Here is a 22,639-nt window from a genome sequence, read left to right on the forward strand (position 1 = left end):
TCTCACTGCCCGTGCTGTAAGTGCTTGATCCCCCCTGGGACAGGGAACCAGCTGAGATGCGGAGGGCTATTTCTGCCCAGGGTGGAATCCGGCAGCTTATTTTAGGGCCCTTTTTTTTTCAGGACAAGCTGGTTTCCCATTCTGAGGATGGTCACTGGTCTGCTCGCTCTCAGATCCATTTCTCCCCCTCCCTGCTCTGATCTGTGTCACAGGGGGCTGATCCCTGCTGCCACATACCCCAGGTTCTCCCTCGGCTGGCTCCCAGATGGGCTTCACAGTGGGTGACCTGGCCCACAGACCGCAGTGGGGGAGCAGGAGAGACGTCACGTACCTTGTCCCCTTTCTCTGCTGCAGGCAGGGCCTCTGATGATGGCTGGGTCTCCACCGTGCTCCAGCACTGTCACGCAACCCCTCTATCCATGTGCCAGCTCCCACCCAGTGGCCCTCACTCCCAGGCTCTAGAATTCCACTTCCTCCATCTGTCCTTCCCCTCCAGGAGTGGTGGAAACTCCTCTCTCAGCTTCTAATCTCTGGTCAGCCTGCCTTCCTTTGTATGCCACCCCAGTGATTGTAACACCACTGTAACTAATCCCCTCTATTACATTCCTGCTATTGAAGTCCCTGGCATGGGTTTCCTTGGCTGGAACCTGACAAATAAACTCCCTGACTCTGCATGTGGGTGGATGGGGCAGGAACAGCCCAGACTCCTCAGCTCGGCAGCCCACTCGGGCAGTGTGCACATCTGAGGAGGGTGGGACTGGAAAAGAAGGCACATCACCTTCCTTGCAGGTGCAGGAGCCATCCACGGGGGAGCAGGTACCACCGTTGTTACAGGTACAGACGGACGAGCAGTTGGGGCCGTAGGTCCCCGTGGCACATGGAACTGCACAGACCTCTCCCTGGAAGAAGAGGAGGTGAATTCTGGATCAGAGTTGTCCTGTGCTGGTTGGCTGTGGTAGGGAGAATAATGCCCTCCCCTCTTGCCCCCATAAAAGATGTTCATGTTCTAATCCCTGGAATCTGTGAATGTTACTTTACCTGGTAAAAGGGACTTTGCAGATGTGATTAAGGACCTTGAGGTAAGGAGAATATTCTAGATTATGCAGGTGGACCCAACTAATCACATGAGTCCTTAAAAGTGGAAGATGACTAAAGAAGATCAGAGAGCTATGCCATAAGAACTCCCCCACCTGCCTGTCACCTGGTTGGAAGAAAGGGAACACAGCCAAGGAATGCACTGGCCTCCGGAAGACAGGATCAACCCTCATTTTAGAGCCAGCAAGAAAATGGGGACCTGAGTCCTACAACCCTAGGAACTGAATTCTACCAACTTCCCTGAATGAGCAGGAATCAGATTCTCCCCTAGAACCTCCAAAAAGGAACACAGCCTGCAGACCTTGACTTTAATCCAATGAGACCCACACCTGACCTACAGGACTGTAAGATAATAAATCTGTGTTGTCTTAAGCCACTAAATGTGTGGTAATTTGTTACAGCAGTGATAGGTAACAGTGATTGTCACTGATTGGGGGAGGGGTCAGGCTTCCAGACTACAGCTCCAGATGGGGAAAGCCCCCATGGAACTTGACCCCTGAGTCTGTATTAGGTCACAGCAGGACAGAATGTAACCCTTTGCCTTTCAATATTATTTGATTCTCGCCAAGAACCCCATGACACAGATAATAGTACTCTAATCTCCCCATTTACCTCAACCTCAGAGAAGCTAAATGTAGACGGTAATAGTTAATGTTTACTGAGTGCTTTCTCAGTATCAGGCACATGCATACATCCTCTCATTTAATCCTCACAAGACTCGCAGGAGACTATTTATTGCCTCAGCGTCATTCCTGTTTTATAGATACAGCAATCGTATGGAGAAGTTAGGTAACTCTGCCCCAGTCATGATACTAAGAACAGCTGATCTCTATTTGAACCAGGGCTGGCTGCCTAACCATTCTGTTACCAGGCATCCTAAACTGGCTTCCCCAGAAAGCATTCTCCGAGATGGACATTAGTGAGCTCTTGAGAAGGGTCCCTATGAGGAGTAAGGGAAGCAGGACTGGGTAGGGGAGAAACGGCCCTGAGTTGCAGTCAACAATGATCTCTGCTGATCTGCCAGAAAGCTCTGGATCTGGGATGGCCCTTAGAGATATCCAAGCAGGGGAAGGGGAGGGAGAGCCTTTACAGCCCCCACCCAGCATTGGACATCCACTGCTCCGGGGAAGGAGGCATGACTTCATAGGAATCGGCACCCTCTGACTGAGGGCAGTTTCTGGAGAGGGACGCAGTCGGGAGCCACTGTTTCCTGAAGCTGGGGAAGAAGGGGTGTCTCAGCCCCGAAAGCTGAATCTGAGGGGTACACTACAGCGTCCACTATACCAGGCCTCCATGGGTGGGCTATTCATTCCAGTGAAGGGTTCAAGGCGGGGGCGGGGGGAACCAGGAATGGGGACTCCACAGGCCTTGAGGGGTGAGAGCATTCAATGTGCCGGAGAAGAGCCAGGTACAGGCAATCCAGGCAGGAAGAGTGTGGAGAAGAGTGCAGAGGAGTATGAGAGCTGAGAATTTTCTAGGGGTAACTGCTGGAAGAGTTTGTGTAGGGAGCGGTGAGGGGGATATTTAAAGGGGAGCTGGGAGCCTTGAACGGCAGGTAAGGGGTTTGGGCTTTCTTCCCTGAGCTCTTTGGGACATGCCTTCCATACTCAGGAGCATGTTTGCTCTGAGCATGTGCTCATTAGAGGTTGGAGTCCTTCACCAGAAGTCTCCATGGTTCCCAAACTTTCCCCTGCCAGTCCCTGGCAGGCCCTGACCTGCTGGAGTCTGCAGCACTCCCATTACCCAGAAAGCTCTAATTTTTCCAAGACTATAAATAGCCCCCAGGAATATATTTAAGCTCTGAGGGTCTTGGCCCATGGGCAAATTGCACGCACAGCTTATGAGTTTCTCTGCATGAATTTACTTTAAGGGAGAGGGGTTTCTCTCCTGGTATCCTCATTAGTGTCCCCGGCCCCAGTCCTCCCAGGAGGCCTCCAGGGGCCTGTGAGCCCAGCTGTGGGTCTGTTGATGGGGCTCAGAGAGGACTTTCCATCCTGGCTCTATTCCAGGGGGCAAGATACAGAATGCCCAGCTTGAAATGTTTGCTCCCCAAAAGGCTGCACCAGGGCACCCATTTTCTCACAGTGAAACCCATGCAGGGATATTGACAGCTTGAGGTTGCCGGGCCGAGAGGACTTTCTTCTTCCCAGAGAAGGAAATGGAGACTCAGAGAGGGTCAGTGACTCATTCTGCACCCCCCACCCCTGGTGTATTAGTGAGGATGAAGGAGAAGGCAGGGAGGGAGGAAGGATAATCAGACGTTCCTTCCAGAGAGGCGGCAGAGCCCGGTGGTTCGAGAATGGACTCTGGTGCCATCCTATTTCCAGCATTTACTGCGTGACCTCGCACAATTTGCTAAACCGCTCTGGGACTCAGTTCTTGCATCTGTAAAATGGGAGAAACAATATCCCTACCTCATACGATTGTCAAGAGGATCAAATCAGTTACATTTGAAGTAGACAGAACAGCGCCTGGCAGGTAGAAATTGCTATAAAAGCTCTTATTACTGCAAAGAAATCTCTCCCGTGGAAAGAATACACAAAACCCTCCAAGGTTTTGGCAGAAGGCAGCTATGGAAAAGGGACCATCTCTCACTCAGTGAACAATGCTGGGCCCTGTGCAGTAAAGAAGGCTGGTGCTCACAGGGGCAGGAATCCTGACTTCATGCCCCCGGGTTCACCTTCTCCCTCCTCCTGTAGGCTGTGTCCCCAGTTCTCTTCCTCATGGCTGAAGCAGGCCACAAATTTTGTCACGACACACCAGGGGCATGGTCTGGGCGGACAGATTGACCTCTCACTGAGGAGGGGCTACTATGTGCCAGGAGCGCCTCCCAACACTTTGCATTTGTTAGCTCCTACAGGCAAAAAGTCCAAACAGAGCAGCGAGCAGTTTCTAAAGTACAGAGTTCTGCACCAAAGGGATGTGAGCCTGGTACGCCTAACTCCGAGCACTCCCCTTCTTCCACCCATTCTGTCCTGACCCCCACTTGGCTCAAACTCCTTCAGAAGCACGCGTACTAAACTTTTCGTCCAGTTCCCTACTTCCGGCCACTGAGCGGAGGGTCAGGCCTGCTCTAGAATTGATTGGCTGTCTCTGGGGATTGACATTTACTGCAAGCCAATCATCAGCCTAATTTCTCAGATTTAGACTAACAGCCCCGCCCACCTCCGGGCAGACCGGGGAGGCTGGCTAAGGTGGGGTGATTCCCAAGGTGCCCCAAGTACGACCTCCCAACACGCAGGCCATTGTCTCACCCACACACCTCCCCAGATTGGGGGACCACTAACAGGCTTTAATCATGATGGCCTGTGAGGCAGGTCTGTATTTGTATCAGGGTATTTGTATCTATATGTGCTTAGTCAGTGTATACACCTATGAGTGTGTGCGTGTGTGTGTGTGTGCATGTGCGCATGCATGTGTGGATGTCTAGGGGTATCTGTTTAACTGCCTGGGTGGGTCTGGGTAGAAATCCTTTTCCTCTTGCTACGTTCCGTCCCCAGTCCTGCTCTAGTGGGAATGGGTACATACACAGCCACTGTGCTTGCGTCTGCCCTGGGCTGTGAGCTCAGGGAGACGGGGATCTGATTTTATTCATGTTTAGATTCTCAGGGCTTGAGAGCCTGTTGGTACATAATGAGCCCTCAATAAATGTTGTTTAATTGAAATGAGATGTTTGTGGGTACACGCTGGCTTCTACTGTGGACAACCAGAAGGACTGGGCACCTTCCATATGCTTTCTCTCTCATGCCAGGCAATTCAACAAATGTTCGCTATGTGGGGACAACTCTGAGCCAGCCTGGCAGTGGGCTCTAGGGGCCCTCAGGATGCTGAGACCCAGTGTCTGCCTTTGGGCAACTCCCAGGCAGCGTCCACACAGGCACACTCTTGGCTGCATCCAGATGTGTTTACCTGTCCGCTTATTTGCTGTCTGCTCCCCCAGTGAGACTGAAAGTTTCATGACAACAGGGCTCTTATCTGTCTGGGCTGCCCCAGTGTCTGTAGCTCAGCACCTGGCATAGAGTACAGGTATCTATCATGTTGAACAAATGAGTGACGGGACCTGTTGGGCCCAGGTTCTGTGGCTCCCATCACACACACGAAGCAGAATAGTGTCTGGTCTGAGGCTGGCCACGTTACCATGCCGAAGCTTGCCTTTTCTGGGGGCTCTTGTGAAAAGGGAAAGCCAGGCCAGATCCTGGTCTATGGTTCCAAGCCATACCCTGCCACTCCCTGCCCAAAGCCTGCCCGGCCAGGCTGAGGGTGAGAAGTGCAGCTACAAAATTACCCTGCTGGCCTCCAGTGCACCTGCTCAGGGAGACAAGACCCTCTGACCTGAACAGGTAAAGATGATCAAACCCATGGCTCTCATGAAAAGGAGACTATAAGCCAGAGGGCCACGAGGCGGAGCTGAGACCTGTGGGCCAACGCTCAGGGGACTGGCTGCCAGACTGCGTCCTCTCTGCTCCCTGTCCCCCGGCCCAGTGCCTGGTCTAGACCAGCCCTGAATCCACATCTGTTGATCTTTTCACACTCCGGGGAAAAGGAGAGGACAAGAGGCCAGGCTTGTGAGCTCACATCAGAGGTAAAGTTGGGGAGACTGCATTTGGCACCTCTCATGCCTCACAGATCTTGGCACTTACACCCCCACTCCTTCATCAAGAGCACCCTAAGGCCCTGTATTGAGGCTGTTCCCCAAGATCTCCATCCAGCACATCTCTTACTGCCAGAAGACAGTGTTCTCTTCTGATTGACCCACGTTCATGCTGGGTCATATATAGGTCTTAGTTTCCCTATCAATTATATGTCGTTATTAAAATCAATCCGTCTCCCCAACTTCTTGCCACCAAGGACCCTTGTTAGTATCCTCCCCCTACAAAGCCCCTTCAATTTGAAAGGCACTGGCGATATTCTGGGCTGGTATCTAAGGCCAGTCACGTATTGAGCAGGTGGAATGTGGCCAGTGACCACATGCCACGTGACTCTGGTGGCAGCATCTTGTCCACCAACCATGACCCAGAAATTCCAGTGATGTCACCTGCAACCAATCAGAGCTTCTGATGAGCGCACTGTAACCTGAGATATCACATAGAGTTAATTTAATTCTAATTAAAAGCAAAAGAAAAACCTCGGTGTTTTAGTTAGCTTCATCGCAGGTAATGGAATATTGCCTGTAGGCTCTGTGAAATGTTCAAAACCCCTCTTGGCAACCTGCTGCAGCCTTTTCAAACATCTAGCTGGGAACCACCGGCTGAATTGTCTCTAAGGGCCCTTCGGCTCTGACTCTCTGAACATTTTCTTGCCTGCAGTAGGGGTCTTAGCCCAAAGGACGGAGGAATGGTAGGAACAGAGGCCCAGGGCTGGGGAGTCCTCCTGGGGCTCTAAGAATCACACGGGCCAGGTGGCCACCTACTGTGCTCATGCATGGTCTGGGCCTGACCACACACCATTCATAACAATGAGGAGACAGCCTACTGTACCAGAGTTGGAAGGACTCTGGGAATCACTTGGTCCAGCTGTCTTGTTTTACAGGTTAAGGAAACTGAAGCCAAGAGAGGGAACATGACTTGCCCAAGGCCATACAGCCAATGAGAAGCAGGGATGGGTTTCAAACTCAACCTCTTGGCACCCATTACAAGCACAGGATGCTAATAGCCTAGCTGTGGTGAAACTCTAGGAGAGCCTACGCTGCCCCTGCTCATACTGACAGCACACTCACCACCGAAGCACAGAGCATCCGGAACACATGGCCCTGACCTTGAGGAAGGGCTGCCTGCTGAGGCCCAGATGCTTGGAGTCTTTCTCAGCACCTGGAAATTGATGCCTGAGCATTCTTACATTCTTACCCATCCCCATCTCCCCTCCGCACAGCCCACACCCCCAGCCCCAGAAAGGGAGCCCTCCACCTCCCACAGGGACAGACCCCCGAGGTTCCAGCTTCTGCTGGGGGAAGCCTGCCAGCCCCGCTCAGCGGCTCCACTCTGTGAATGGACGATGGATGTGAACACCTCCTCTCATCCAAAGGCCTGTTAATTATAGATGCAGCATTGGCTATTAACATCTTGAACTTGATTTGAAAGAGCTACCGGTGGAATGGAACCCCTGGAGCTGGTTGCTGAAGAGATGCAAATCTCCCCTACACCTTCCACCTGCCTTCTTGCACAACGTGGCGGCACAGGCCCAGACCCCGGTGGGTAATGCGTTACATGTTCTATTAAATTTGTTTCAAATGCTCTTTATTGAATTTTCTCCCCTGCAATACGCTGCTTTGTAGTTTGGCCCTGTTTGGGAAAATTAATCAGCAGCTGGGCTTCTGGTGTGGATCATCCGTTTTCCTTGCAACGGGCCAGAGGTTAATGAGTATTTTTTGGAGAGGGAGGAGGAGGGGGATGGACAGTGGTTGACTCTGCCTCCCACAAAAGAGGGAGGCGATGTTGCAAGTTCATCTCTGGGTCCCTTTAAATATGTTCTGGGGGTGGGAGGCAGTGTAAACGGAGCGGAGCTGGGCTCTCTAGATCCAGGCCAGGGTGGTGGGTATATGCTCCTGCCAGCCTATGGGACCTCAGCAGAGAGGACTCTGGGAGAGCCAGTCAGGGAAGCCACCCTGACCCACATGTCTTCTTGTTGGAGAGCTACAGATGGTTTAGGTAAGAGACGGCCCTTGCATCTAGGGTCAGAATGCATGGATCCAAGTAAGGCAAAAGCACCAGCTCATGGCAACGTGGCCTCATTCGTCCATCCATCCAGTCCACAGAACTTTGCCAAACACCTCCTATACAGGCCAGGCACCATGACAGGCCCCGGGTCTCATCAATGATGACACCAGACTAGATTCGGCCTAAGGTCCTATTCAGCCCCTACCATATTCTTGAGCCTCCCCCCACCCCCCTACTTCAGAGCAGGGGTCCCTGTCACCGGCTCCTTTGCGGCACTAGCTGCAATCGTAACGAATTAAAAAAAAATCAGCTCTCATTCACTGGATTGTAAGTTCCAGGAAGATAGGGACTGGGTCTGCTTTATTCAGCCGTACAGCCCCAGCCCTTAGCACAGACCCTCGCCCACACTCGGTGCTCAGTGCACATGTACTGACTTAGTTCGGTCGTTCCGGAAATGGTTTTCAAGCATGAGCACGTGTCAGACACTGTGCTAGGCTGGGGGACACACCAAGAGTAGCACAGAGAATTTCCCCCCTCATGGAATTTACCCCCTAGTGGCTGGAGCAGGGTACAGCATGGGGTGAGGCAGTGGCATGAGAAGGGTGGAGGTTAGTCCCCTTCTTACATCCCCACAACATTCTGCAGGCAGCCTTTAGTGGCCTCCCCGATCTTCTGGTTGTTCCTGTTCCGCCCCCTCCCCTACTACCCCTGGAGGTTCACGGCCACCAGTGCAGGCTGATCTTGATGTCTAACGTCATGTCAATGCCAGCAGCACACATGTGGAGTCCGCTTGGTTCTTTCCAAGGCCCCCTGCCAGGCGGGTGGCCACGTTTGCCAAGCAAAGTGCCAGCCCTGGGCTGCTGGCTCTCTCCCTGCCCACCCTTCTCAGTCGTCACCACCCCCGGCTCCAATGCTCAGGCAGTGGGACTCCCAGATAGGGAGCCTCATTTATAATTTTCTGGGGAGAAAGAATGACACATGGCTCACAAGGCAAATAGAGAACAGCTCGGACCGAACACCAACCACGGAGGGCTCTCCAATGCAGAGCAAACCTCACTGGACCTAATTAGTGTGTCACTGATAAAGCAGCAACTGACAGTGGATACATGTTGGGGAAAAGAAACTCTGCATAAGGCATGAGGAGCAGAGGGTCAAAGAGATGAGAGGGAGAGAGGGATGGAGGTCACTTATCATATCCATTCCCATCCCTGCCTTCCCATGCTGAGGGGGTAACACCCAGGGTCATTCTGTCTGGCTCCCAAGGGGGATGGGTGGAAAAGGGCTGAAGATTAGGCCTGGAAGCCCTATGTCTGTCCAAAATGAGTTAGCTGTTAGTGACCTGAGGCTGCTCTGTACAGCTGTGCAGGCAACACACTGCACAACTCTAGAGGTGCCACTCACAGGACAGTCATCAGTTTGGGTATATATTACATTAATTTTCTGGCAGATGTCAGTAGAATGTCTTGAGAAAGGGATGCCTTTTTCTCATCTCACAAATGTGCTATATAACACTGACCCCTCACGAGTCTTCTCTGAAGGAGCACAGACACCTTCTAATGGTTCCCAAACAGATACCAAGATATTACAGAGACCTGAACAGCTGTGAGTGTGGTCAAGAAAGGACATTTGGGCTCAAGTTAAAGCCATGCCACTTACTGGCTGCAAATCCAGGAGGTCCTCCTGGAGACTCAGCTGCTTGCTGTCTTGGTAAAACAAAGTTTCTCTTCTGGTCTGCATTGCTGTCCTTGTCCTATCAGTAAGTCCCCTCCCCTTCTCCAATGGTTCCTGCTGAAGAGTCTCTTCTGAGATCAGAGAAGGCATCACAGGCTAACAAGAGCTCATAGAGCCCTCATCAGAGGTCTCTGTATCTTGCCAGGTGACTCCCAAGTCTAAGAGCCCTGCAGAGTTCTTACATGCATAGTGGGCAGCCCCCAGAGACGGGGAGCAGGTGCAGGCAGGACTCTGGTCATCACCACTGTCCACACCCTGCACCCCTACAGACGGGGCTGACCTACTGTCTCAGGACAGACTGCTCCCTTGGTGCCAGCCCATAGCAGGTGCTTGATGTCCTCTGTCCCCTTCTGTTCTTATAATAGCCCTGCAGGGAAGGAATTACCTCCCTTGAGAGAGAACCACCCTAGAGAGAGGCCAAACCAAGGCTGGAGGGGTCAATCTGCCCTAAGTCACTGTGGGAAAGGGGCCAACAGATCCCTCGGACCAAGCTCTCCCCTCGACCCAGCCACCTTGGCTGCAGACAGGCTGGCGATACTGGGAACCCAAATGTCCCGAGCACCTACTGTGTGCTGGTGCCTTCCAACACATTAGTTATTAAATGTATGCTGATGGCTACTAGCAACTTCTGGGGGACAGTCTTAGGGGGCATTTGTATCTCGTGTCGGGAAACTCTTAAAGCCCCAAAGTCTTTAAAACTTGGAGGAATAAAGCTAAGATGGCGGAAAGACAGAGAACAGGCCCCATGAGCGAGAGAGCCTGGGGAGTGAGCCGACACCCATCAAATGGCATGTATCCTCTGAAAGAGACAGCGCTGGCTACAGTGACGATGTTGGTGACAGCACTGCTGGCGACTGAGCATGCCGTCAGCGTGCCGCACGCGGAGGGCCTCAGCCCTCAGTGGGAAGGCCTTGCTTTCTAAGACGGCTTCGCTTTCCTGCTCTTGGCCTCACCTCCCCATCCCTGCTCCTCCTCCTGTGTCCTGTGCTGAGGGTCTGGGGGTGGGGATGACTCCAGACACAGAGGATCAGGGCCTCCCCTGCAGGATCAGTTCTCCCCTGAGGACAGGACAAGGCTTCCCAACAAAGACTGGGCCCGAAGCTTCAAGAGTCCCTGGACAAGCCCTGACAGCCTTATGGCCCCAATCACTCCGCATCAGATTTTTTTGAGTTCCTTCGCGGTTTTAGAAAGTGCCAGGAGAACACTGCTTCTGAACTGCCGGGAGAGCCTACGGTGGGGCATCAAGGAGAGGTCTCCATGAGCTTCGAGGAAAGAGTTTGCAGAACAGAGTGGGGCGGGGGGCCCAAGATGAGACTAGTACCGGAGGGCCACCGCCCTACTTCAGATGTTCTGCAGACTGTTTCTGGGGAGGCTGTGTGTGTGTGTGTGTGTGTGTGTGTGTGTGTGTGTATTGCAGGGCCTAGATCCTCTGAGGTGGCAGCTGGGTGGTATGGGCCCAGGGCAGTGGCCTGAACAGCTAGAGTCTCAATAGTGATAATGTCCCAGATGGGAACCAGATTATGGGAAACAGAGGATCCTACAGATTCTGATGGGGGTGTTTACCAGGGTCCAAGTAAAATGTGGACTATTCACGACCTAGGGGATGCTTTTTTTTTTTTTTTTATTTTATTTTTGGGACAGAGAGAGACAGAGCATGAACGGGGGAGGGTCAGAGAGAGAGGGAGACACAGAATCGGAAACAGGCTCCAGGCTCTGAGCCATCAGCCCAGAGCCTGACGCGGGGCTCGAACTCACGGACCGCGAGATCGTGACCTGGCTGAAGTCGGACGCTTAACCGACTGTGCCACCCAGGCGCCCCTGCTTTTTTTTTTTTTTTAATGTTTTGTTTTTATTTTTGATAGAGAGAGAGAGAGAGAGAGAGCAGAGCGTGAGCAGGGGAGGGGCAGAGAGAGAGGGAGACAGAATCTGAAGCAGGCTCCGGGCTCCGAGCAGTCAGCACAGAGCCGGATGTGGGGCTTAACCTGCAAACTGTGAGATCGTGGCCTGAGCTGAAGTTGGAGGCTCAACCCACTGAGCCACCCAGGCGCCCCAAGGGGATGCTTCTAAATGACCCATGCATTTATTCAACGAATAGCTACCGCTCCCACTCTGTGCAGGAGACTGTGCCAGTCCCGGGAGGGGCCGGGGTTAGGAAGGAAGCAGGGTGGGGAAAAGGGCAGAGACACAGGGATGAATCGGACAGACCTGCCCCCTACCCCGGCAGCTGTCTAGTAGAGATGACAGAAACATCCACAGTGGGCCACCAGAGCGGGGGGGCCAGCACACAATATGGAGTGGTTTCGTTCCAGTGGGAAGCGAGCAAGGAGGCTGTACGAAGAGGCAGAAACCCAGCTGGGGCTGGTTCCTGCACAGGCCGGGTTCGGCCAGGAGGATGGACAGCAAAGGCATCCGGGAGGTGGCAGATTGGACAGAGGCACAGCGGCGGGGCCATGCGTGGCTGAGGGGGTCTCCAGGGCAAGGTGATCTGTTAGGATCTGCTGGAACACTGGGGCTGAGGGGCGGTGGGTAGGACAGGCATCTGGCGGTCAGACCGGCCCAGCCAGGAAGGCCTCGGGTGTCAGGCTCCAAACTGTGCCCTGAAGACAAAGGTGGGTCCAACAGCAGGTAAACGATTTAGTGTTCCAGCCTATTTTAGGAACCCTCCTCCCCCAAAGGCAGGGGTCTGGGCCACTCCTTTCTGGTTGAGAGAGGTTGAAAACCCAGACTCAGGCAAATTCAATCGCTTATGGACTGTAGAGTCAGTCATTAAAGAAAAGCAGTTATAGGCCTGACTACAAAGAAAGCCCAGCAGGGGCGCCTGGGTGGCTCATTCTGTTAAGTGTCTGACTTCAGCTCTGGTCATGATCTCGTGGTTTGTGAGTTCAAGCCCGGTGTCGGGCTCTCCGCTGTCAGTGCAGCGCCTGCTTTGGATGCTCTGTCCCTCTCTCCTGCTCACGTGTGCGTTCGTGGGCCCTCTCTATCACAAACAAAATAAATAAACATAAGAAAAAAAGAAGGCCCAGCAGTTGAAACTCGAGAAGCTTTTTTGGGGGCACAGAGTGGAGGTAGAAGAGGCTGCCCTTACCCACACCGTCCACTCCTCTCATCCCCCGACTGCTAATTCTCTGCACCTTTCTAAAGCAGGTGCCCTATGGATTTTTCAGGCTCTCAGAGGTTTTCTCAGCCAACTTCTCAAAGAATGCTTCACTACACATAACGTGGGCCTAGAAGGTGCTTCCCATGTAAGGCCCTGAGGCTTGGGGGGGGGGGGGGCTGGTGTTGAAGGGAGCCTAGAGTAGGTGTGGCCTCCCTGTAGGAAGGGAGATGGTAATTTCCAGCCTGGGGCACAGCCCGTCTGGGTCTGCAGGCCAGGGAGAAGAGGGGAGCGACGCCCCAGAGGGAGACGGGGCTGGAGGGACTTGTCCTGCAGCCCTGGCCTGGGGAGCGGCTCAGGGCTGGGCTTGAGAGTGGGGAAGGCCAAGATGGGTAACCATGCTGAGCCTGTTCCCATTTGTATAAAATGGCAGCAGTGACTTGTCACCCACAGGGCTGTGAGAACACAGGAGATGCTGGGCAGGAGAGCATTTTGGAGTGGAAGAACCGTGGTACAGACAGGGGTCATGGTAGGGACCCGGGGCTCCATCCACACCACCACCTGTCACATTGATGCTTCCCGTCCTACCTGACGGACGCCTGATTGCTCCCCAGTTTGATGCTACTTCCAAATTTGACTCCCATGGCTGGAGCACCCCTGTGGCCGTGGTTAAGGTTTTAGCCTGGTGGGGGGCGCTGAGGATCCTTTGGGGTTTGCCCAAAGAAGAGGCAGGGCACAGAGGTTCCAGTGGGCTCTGGAATCTGACTGTTGGCCTTAGGTCCTGGCTCTGACACTTACAGAACCCTGGGCATTTTACTTTTTCAGCTTTAATGAGGTATAGTTGACCAACTTGGGGTAAGCTGTTAACCTCTCTGCATCTCAGTCTTCCTGTCTGCAAGACGGGGATTGTGGTAGTACCTTCCTCCAAGGGTAGCGGTGAAGCTCAAGTAAGTTAATATATGTCATCTTCGGGGCGCCTGGGTGGCTCAGTCGTTAAGTGTCCGACTTCAGCTCAGGTCACGATCTCGCGGTCCGTGAGTTCGAGCCCCACGTCGGGCTCTGGGCTGACAGCTCAGAGCCTGGAGCCTGTTTCCGATTCTGTGTCTCCCTCTCTCTGCCCCTCCCCCGTTCATGCTCTGTCTCTCTCTGTCTCAAAAATAAATAAACGTTAAAAAAAAAAATTAAAAAAAAATATATGTCATCTTCTTAGAGGAGTGCCAGGCCCAGAGGAAGGGCCATAAATGCTTTAGGCATTTTGAGTGTTACACACGGTCCATTAGAGCCGAGGCCACTGCAGACCACAAGGAAAGGAACAGATTTACCTGCTCTGGCCACTTTCATGCTCTGTTTCCCTTCACTACCATCCTGCAAGGTACTCCCCGTGGGAGGTGAGCAAAGTGAGGTATACGAAGTGGGCCTGTTATACACTGCCACATTGGCGAGATTCAAACGCGGGTTCCCTCGGCTCAAAGCCCATGCCCTCCCCACTACACCAAGCAGCCTCTGCTGAAGAGCCACAGGGAGTGATGGGAACCAACTTCCACTGAGCACTCACTATAAGCTGAGCTCTTAGACAGTGACGTCCCTGTCTCCTCACACAGGGTATGGGGCGGCAGAGGTCAAGCATGGGGCTGCTTTGGTCACCCCCCTTGCTCAAGACTACAGTGGCTCCCTCTTGCCTGCTGAATTCATCTCGTGTCCCTGCCCTGGCGCACAGGGCCCCGCCGGCTCTGCTCCCACTCTCTCCCCTCACATTCCGTCCACCCCTGCTCATCCGGGCCATCAGGCTGGGGTGCCCCTGCCCAGGTCCCCTGTGCCTGTCTCAGGAATGAACACCCCTCCTCAGACCGCTCAGGTGAGGTGAGAACAATTATCTGGTAGTGTTTTTGGAGACAACTTTTGAGTTTTTGTTTTTGTTTTTGTGTTTACCCCCATTGCTAAGTTCCCTATTCGCCCCGCCTTGAAGTAATTTATTCATGACCTTTTTGTGCAACATCTTTCATTTTCCAGACATAATCACATCTTCTGGCAGGAACCCCTTTCCCTCCTGGGGTGCATAATTACTGCTGCAGATGAGACTATTGGTGCTAATGACTAAGTGGGGAGATGGCCGGGGAGGGGCCAGGCTGGGTGGGGTCTTGGAAGAGAGGGCAGGGGTAGCGGGAAGGAAGGGAGGGGGTTCTTCCTTTGTTCCAGACCTGCAAGGTTGGTAGGGAGTCAGTCTGCCCACTGTTCCCCCTCACGTCTCTGGGGACACACACCCTGGAACTTCTTCCAGTCCTTCCTGTAGGTATTTCCTGTGAGCTTTACAGCAGCCCCAGGATGCAGGGAGCACCTATCTTTGTAGAAGATGAAGTGAAGGCACAGATGGGTAAAGTGACTTGGTCCAATAGTGAGGTGGCAGCAAAGCCAGGGTCAGAGCCCAGGTCAGCATCCGGCTGGCCTTCTCCTCAGCCCTGATCCCCTCACCGCACAGCTGTCCTGAGGCGAGTGTGGACTCCGAGCCATAAGCCTTGGGTCCAGCTCAATGTCCTCACGCGTCACGTCACCCTGGACCAGACCTGGAACCCCTCCAAACTTTGGTTTCCTCTTCTATGCAATGGCCCTAACACTTTTCGCCCTGCTTTCCTCATTAGGGGGGCTATGTGAGGCAGCTGGGTAAGCTGGGAAGGGCCACCCCAGAGGAAGGGAGCGAGACTGAGGCTCCCAGCCTACCTCCCCTCAAAGACAAAGCGAGGAAGGGCACTAGGCTCCCACCGAGAAACGAGAAATGAGGTTGCCAAGGCTGTGCCCTTTCCCAGGAAAAGGCCTGAGGGAGTCTCCAAGCTGCTTATTTACCATAGATCCACAGCCCTCTCCTCTCCAGTTTTTGTTTGTGGCTCAAAGTGCAGGCTCTGGGTTCACACAGCTAGAGGCCCAGCTCCTGGTGGCCACTTACAAACTAGGGAAGGTTACTACACCTCTCTGAGCCTCGGTTTCCTCATCTGCAAAGTGGGGATACTGATAGTCTGCACCTACAGGGTAATCGTGAGGATTACATAAAATGACGAACAAAGAGCAGGGGGCCTGGCCTAAGGCGTGCCGTGGTCACTCACAGCTCCGCTCGCTCATCTGCTTCCTCTAGACCTTTCAGGACAGCATCCCTGACTCGTGGCCTGGGCCAACTCTCCAGAGTCTGTGGGGTGGCTAGGCCCGAGAGCCGGCGGGAGCAGACACCCCAGGAACACCAGAGAATTGGATGAAAAGAAAACTGGTGATGCTCAAAGCATGGATGCCTCAGCTCCAACACCCTCTTCTGTTTCATGGAGAGAGCTCCAGGCTCTGGACCAAAGTCCCAGCTCCAGACCCCAGTAACGAGGGCACTGATAAAGACATGAGGAAGCCAGCAGGGAGGGGGTGCTCTGACATGAGGGACGTCTATTTTTTAGAACAGAAGAGTCAGCAATTTTCCCTAATAAAGCCACAAACCATGGGGTCCCAGAGGGGGAAGGCTGGACTCAGCCTTAGTGACATAAAACCAATTTCCCCTACTTTGCTCTGCGGATTAATTGCCAACATGGTTTAATACTCTGGTGACCACTCCCCCAACTGCTATCCCCCTCTCTGCCCTGGGTAAAATCAGTTGATGTCTGCTCCGGGGACAGCAAACTCAGGAGAAGGAGGTAAAGGTAGAAAAAGCATCGGACTGGGAATTGAGTCACCTGATTTCCATCCCAGTTCTGCTAACGATTTGCTGTGTGACCCAGGATAAGTCACTTTCCCTCTCTGAACCTGTCTCCTTCTTTTTAAAATGAGAAGGTGCGGTAGGGAAGTGCTCAGCATTCTTCCCACTCTGCCATGATGAAGAATAATTCCCGTTTTGTGCGCACACTGACCCTGAAGGGCAGGCACTATTAACCCATTTCACAGATGGGAAACTGAGGCTCAGAGAGGCTGAGGACGTCGCCTAAGTTCACAGAGCTGAGGGACAGGCTTGGGACTCCATCTCAGGCTTGTCTGACCCCAAAGTCCATGCCTTTGCCTCCAGTGTATCAACTCTATACAACCACACAAGAAACCTTGACTTTACTAAGCATTCGCTACATGCCAGCCTTTGTTCTAAGCCTTGTACATATTTATCTAATCCAATCCTGAGAACACTAGAACATAGTACCATTATTTATCCTGTTTTATAGATGAAAAACTAAGGCTTGAGAAGCATAAGTAACTGGGCCAAGGCCACCCAGCAGGCAATGACAGAGCTGGGAGTTGAATCCTGGAGTGTGGTGTGTATATGTTTACATTTTTGCTACTTCGCACTACCTGTGTTCCTCTGCTCACACGGGCAGGGCAGCTAGAGGGTGAATTCCTCATCTGCAGTGCAGCACCCAGGAAAATCTTGTACTATAATTAGGAAACCAGTCAATGGCGGGGCGGGGTGGGGGGGGACATGAAAAGCTTAGGGCTAATAGCCTGCAGACCTTGGGTTTGATAAAGAACAAACAGTTAGAAAAGAAAAGGCACACACATTGTACACATGTCACCTGGCTGTAATTTTTCAGTCCACATTCTCTTCTGGCCCCACAGCTGTCCTCACTCCCTCGTTCCAGCTCAGGAGCTGCACAAAAGGCAGACACACATTTTGTCCAGCTTGGGGGTGGGGGCTGGAGGAGAGTGACGTCTTTAAAGGACACCAAAAACCTTGGAGGAAAATTCAATCACTGCTCCACTGGTCTGGATTTTCATAACTCTCACCCCTGTCCTGCCTTCCCTGGCCAGAGCGGCTGAGGTTTGCATATACGACCTACCGACAGCCCAGAGAAAAGGCAGAAAAATGTGGAAACGAGTTTGTTCATTTGGGTGATGGAGTGCCCGCTCCCCTCGCCAGCATGCAGGGTTCAATAACAGCAGACAGGACTTCAAAAAATTGCAGCATAAATAGATGAGCCCTTTAAGGTAATAGAAATTCTGTCATCCAGGGGAGAAATATAGGCCCCGGACCCCATGGGAGGGGACACCAGGTTCCTCTCCCCAGCCTCCCATGCTCCCCACACCCATTATAGCCAGAGCTGAAAGGGAGCATCTGTACTGAGCAATGACCAGAGGGCCCCTTATCTCCCAGACACACGGGTTCCATGCAGGGAGAAGGTCTGGGAAATCCAATCGCTGCAGCTCTGGTGACCGCACAGGCTGTTCGCTGCAGGTGCCAAGGTGGCAGCAATTAGTCCGAGAGCAGGCGAGGAAGCTTCATCAGGCTGGCCACTTAGGTGAGGCCTTAATTAAGGAAAGCTGGTCAGCAGAGAAGTGTGCAGGGGCTGAGAAGCTAGCCTTCTCCCCCTGTGATGAGAAAGTCGATTCTCAGTTCTGTGGCTGCCCTTGGGAACCCAGGAGGCCCCGTCAACCCTGCAGCTCCTGGCCAGAAGGAAGTTTCAACTAACTACTCTCTTCCTCTTGCTCCCCTTTCTGCCTGGACCCCCAAAGAGGGCATTCAGGCCAGGACCAGTCAATCTCTTCAGGTAGGGAACTGCTTGGGGTAAATAACAACAATAGCAGCAGCAGTGTGAATGAAAAAATAATGGTAATAATAAGCTAACTCTTGTTAAAAGAGTACCGATATGCTAGGTATTCTAGTTATTGTGTATGTATTAATTAGTTCTATCAGCTCAGTAATCCAAAAGACTTTATTATTATTTCCCTTTCATATATGAGAAGACAGAGGCACAGAGAGGTAAAACATCCTGCCCAAGGTCACACAGCTAGTAAGCAGCAAAGCTGGTATTTGAAGTGAGGGAATCTGACTCTATAGTCTCTGGGTAACCGCTATGTAATATTGCGTAAGGTAGGAAGCTCACACCATTCCCCGCGCCCCCCCCCCCCCAAAAAAAAAAAAACAAACCCAGAGATGATGTTGGGTGATAGCTATTCTAGTCCCACTACAGCTACCTGTTTATCTGAACTGCAGAGAAACCAATGGATGTTTTCAAGCCTCAGCCCTGCTGGCATGGTCTCTCAAGAAATGCCATGAGTTTCCTTCCTATAGCGGTCAGTGCTGGAAACTTCTGCTTTAAGGGCATTCATTGCTCTTCTCAAAAGTTTCATCCATTTCAAAATGAGTATGTTGAGCAAGATGTTCACATGCTAGACATGGGCCAGGGGGAGGCAGCTGGAGGAGTAGACAGACTCTGAGTATGAGCCATCTGCTATGGGAACAGAGGAGAGCTTAATTCTGAAGAAGGAATATTCAGGGAAGGCTTCATGGAAGAGGCAGCCTTTGATCTTAGCTCTGAAAGGCTGAGAAAGATTTTCATAGAGATAAGAAGAGTGGGGAGGGCATTCTAGGAAGAGGGAAAAGCTTGAGAAAAGGCACAGTCAGAGGCTCCAAAGCAGACACTGTGCTTAAGGAAAGGTGAGTCATGTGTGGCCACAGCAGAGATTTGTGGCAGGACTTTAGCAGGAGATGAAGTTAAGGTGGACTAACTAGTTTTAAGGGCATACAAAGGACTAGGGTTTGAGTTTTGTTTGGTGGGTAAAGAGAAACCATATAGAGGGATGATGTGATTTCAGCCTCCAAGTGGATAGACAGCTTCACTTAGTCCCCTCGACCACGGTTAGGCTGTTCCTCACTTCCTGAATCATCCCTCATGTGGACACTCCTAGGACTCTGCTGGCCTGAGCCTCCTGTCATGCGACCCTCACTCTGCCCTCCCCCACCTCTGTTCAACCTGGTGTTCTGACTGGGTGGGACCCTAGGTTCCGATAGGACAAGACAACCTTAGAGGAGAGGCTTGTGGCGGCTGTCCAAGGTGCTGAAACAATATGCCTCCCAATTTTAAGCCCTCCCATTTAAAAAAAAAATTTTTTTTTTAACGTTTATTTATTTTTGAGACAGAGACAGAGCATGAACAGGGGAGGGGCAGAGAGAGAGGGAGACACAGAATCTGAAACATGCTCCAGGCTCTGAGCTGTAAGCACAGAGCCCAACGCGGGGCTCGAACTCACAGACCGTGAGATCATGACCGGAGCCGAAGTCGGACGCTTAACTGACTAAGCCACCCAGGCGCCCCTAAGCCCTCCCATTTTAATGATTAGTTCCCATACCACTGTTCTACTGCGGAGCCGATTTCATTCCCATTTTACAGATAAGAAATAGAAGCCCTGAAAGCTAGCATAACCAGAGCTACGAACCTGGTTTCTCACCTTCTAGCCCAGGGCTCTTTTGCCCCACCCAGCAGCCCCAATGTAATTCAGCAAACCATGCCTCAAGTAATTATTACACTGGCATTGCCAAGCTAACATGTAAGATGCCTAGACTTTACTCCTACCTCCAGCTCTATGTCCATTTCCCCAAACATCAGCAGGTGTGTCCACCCCATAATGCTTCCTGAGACTGACCATTTAGGGTGACCCACAGGTACTTGGGTGGACCTGCTTGGAACCACAGCTGTGCATATTCATGGCTCTGCTTGTTCCGAAAGGAACCCCTGGGTATATATAGCTCATCTTGACACTCTCCTTGATGGGAGGGGTGCTGAACTTGGAGGAAACACTGCGCCCCCCCCCCCCACCCCAATACTCTCATAGTGCACCAATAATCACTACCATTTTACTGGGTGCTTACTGTGTTCCAGGCACTGAATCACAAACTTTCCATATGAAGCTTCTCACTCTCATGGCAAAGTCTACTCTTAACAAATGAGGAAATTCAGGCTTAGGCAGGCTTAGGCTTAGGCTTGCCAGTAGGCAGAGTGGGAATTGGAGGGCAAGGATCTGAACTCAGATTTGTGTGGTTCCATGGTGATCTGTCAAAGTCTATCATCTAACATATGAGAGCTCAGCGGCTCCCACCACTACTGGCTTTGTGATCCTGGGCAAGTCACTTGTCCTGTTTGAACTTCAGCTCCTCATTTTCAAATTGAAGAATGTGAAAGTGCACCTCTACAGGGCTCTTGTGAGGAATAAAGATGAAGCATGCAGCAAGGACTCAATAAGTGTTTGCTGCTAGTGTGAATACGATTGTTACTGAGCACAAGCTCTCTGAAGGCCAAAATGGATGTCTGATTAGCCTTTCCATACCACCAGATGATTCCCAAGTTTGTCAGGGTAAATATCTAGTGTTCTGAGAAGGAAGGAGGAAGAATGTGAAGGCCAACACACCCAGGCTGCCAGGTGGGTCTTGCTTCTGCCCCATATTCTCATGGCCTCTGCAGGGGTTGGGGACCATCTGGCTGGAGCAGGCAGGCCACTAGACTCTCAAGGGTGGTTCTCGCTACCTTATTAGTACTCTTCACATCTACGTTGAGTCTGAGGCCATTCTCAGTCCTCAGAGACTCTTCTTTGATAAAGCTATCCCCAAATCCTCCCTAAAGAGCCCTTGGCAGGGAGAGCTTTGCTGGGTGGGGCCAGCTGAGGATGTGGCCTCACATCTATTAACCATGTTGGCTACTCACATCCAATAGCAGACAGGAATGATGTGACTCCCATCTTACAGAAGAGGAAACTGAGGCCCAGCAAAGTGAGGCAACATGTCCAAGGTTAGTGAGCCTAGGATAGAGGTCTCCAAACACTCAGAAAAGGGCTCTTTTAATTAGTCTCTAATTAATTGCTCAAATTGCTCATCCTAAAAATCTTTCAAGGAAAAGGGCAGCTGCATAAATTTATAGATTAACTAGCAAATAAAGGCATTCCTAATTATTATTGACTGCAGGGCATTCTGGTGAAGGTCTCAGCCAAGTCGGCTCTGCTGATTGCCCCAACCCCAACCCTGACCAGAGCTGGCTAATTGAAGGAAGTTGCATTCATTCAGAAGCTGGAGTAAAAGCAACAGTAATGAGTTCCCCCTTGGAGCCTGGTACATTCAGGAATGAGTCACACTGGATGAGAACAATTGACTGTTCTGTAATCACCTCCAGCAGCTCCTGCTCAACACCCAACAGGGCCCCAGAAGAGCCTTTCCAGGTATAATGAGGCTGGGCAGGAGGAGATGGATGAGAATTCACAGGGTCTCACCAGGGCAGTTTGGCTTACAATCTGTCTTAGCCCTGAGCCCCAGGCAGGTAGGACTCCACAATGAGATGATTACTGCAAGTGCCAAGTCTCCCAAAGTTCAAGGGCAGGAAGTCATTTGCATCCCAGATGGGAGGAAGAGAAGCAGGGGACTGGCCTCCAGACCGCAGGAGCCCTGGCCTGGGGGCAGTAGGCACACAGACTCTGGCCTCCCTAGCCATCTGAAGGCTTTGATTCTCCCTTCTATTGAGGAATAGTGACTAGGCAGGCAGTTGGGGGGTGAAGAAGGGGGAACATGGGACACTCAGCAGTCCCACAGATGATGTATACAACTTCAATGAGCCCCTCTCCCTTGGCTAACACACACATACATCACACACACACACACATACACAACACACATCCCTCCTTGCTCCTACTTTCCTTTATCTCCTCCATAAGGGTGTGCTTTCGGATATGGTCCCTGGAGTCTGCACAATGGGCCATCTTACACTTGATCTTAGCCAAAAGGCGGGGAAGCGATGCATAGTGGACCATCTTAGAAATCAGTGGGTTCATTTCCCCCTGCACACTTACCATTTACAGATGGAGGAACTGGGGGCTCCAGTTCCTGGAGGAACTGGGGAGGAAGCCATCTGTCCAAAGTCATAGTGGAACTGGAACAGGGGTCAGAATGCCCACACTAAATGTCTGGTGTGATCTGTCCACTTCCACTCAGTCTCCCAAACAACTAGTCTCTCCTACCCAAACCAAAACCTTGGGCGCTCACATTTTTCTGTGGAAATTATGGCCAAAGCTCACACCAACGAAGGTAAATAAGAAAGGAAACCTACAGGGGGAACAGACTTCTTTCTCTTTCAAATATGTCACCGGAATTCATTTTCACCCAGTTTTATCTGCACCAGGGAGGAGGAAGAAGGAACTAAACAGAATTTTGTTCAATAGACCAGGGCAACTTGCCTACAAAATACACCAGGCAAACCCACACTCCCATGTTGTGCTTCCCTGTAGATCAGTGGATCTCCACCTTGGCAGCACACTGGCCTCAACTAGACCAAAAATATCAGTGTTCTGGAGGGGGGGG

The 22,639-nt window shown here is 51.9% G+C and overlaps 1 protein-coding gene across 1 annotated transcript in view; it reads right to left on the minus strand.

The window, feature by feature from the left end:
- Positions 1-22,639, minus strand: part of LOC125910396 (multiple epidermal growth factor-like domains protein 11) — a 204,460-nt gene that overhangs the window by 9,506 nt on the left and 172,315 nt on the right. The window contains exons 10-11 of the mRNA XM_049614142.1: positions 1,191-1,201; positions 779-899 (exon numbers count right to left, since the gene is read on the minus strand). Of these exons, the coding sequence (XP_049470099.1) occupies positions 779-899; positions 1,191-1,201 (132 nt within the window). The remainder of the gene's footprint in view (positions 1-778; positions 900-1,190; positions 1,202-22,639) is intronic.

The sequence above is a fragment of the Panthera uncia genome (genome assembly GCF_023721935.1).
Source record: "Panthera uncia isolate 11264 chromosome B3 unlocalized genomic scaffold, Puncia_PCG_1.0 HiC_scaffold_1, whole genome shotgun sequence".
NCBI classification, from domain to species: domain Eukaryota; kingdom Metazoa; phylum Chordata; class Mammalia; order Carnivora; family Felidae; genus Panthera; species Panthera uncia.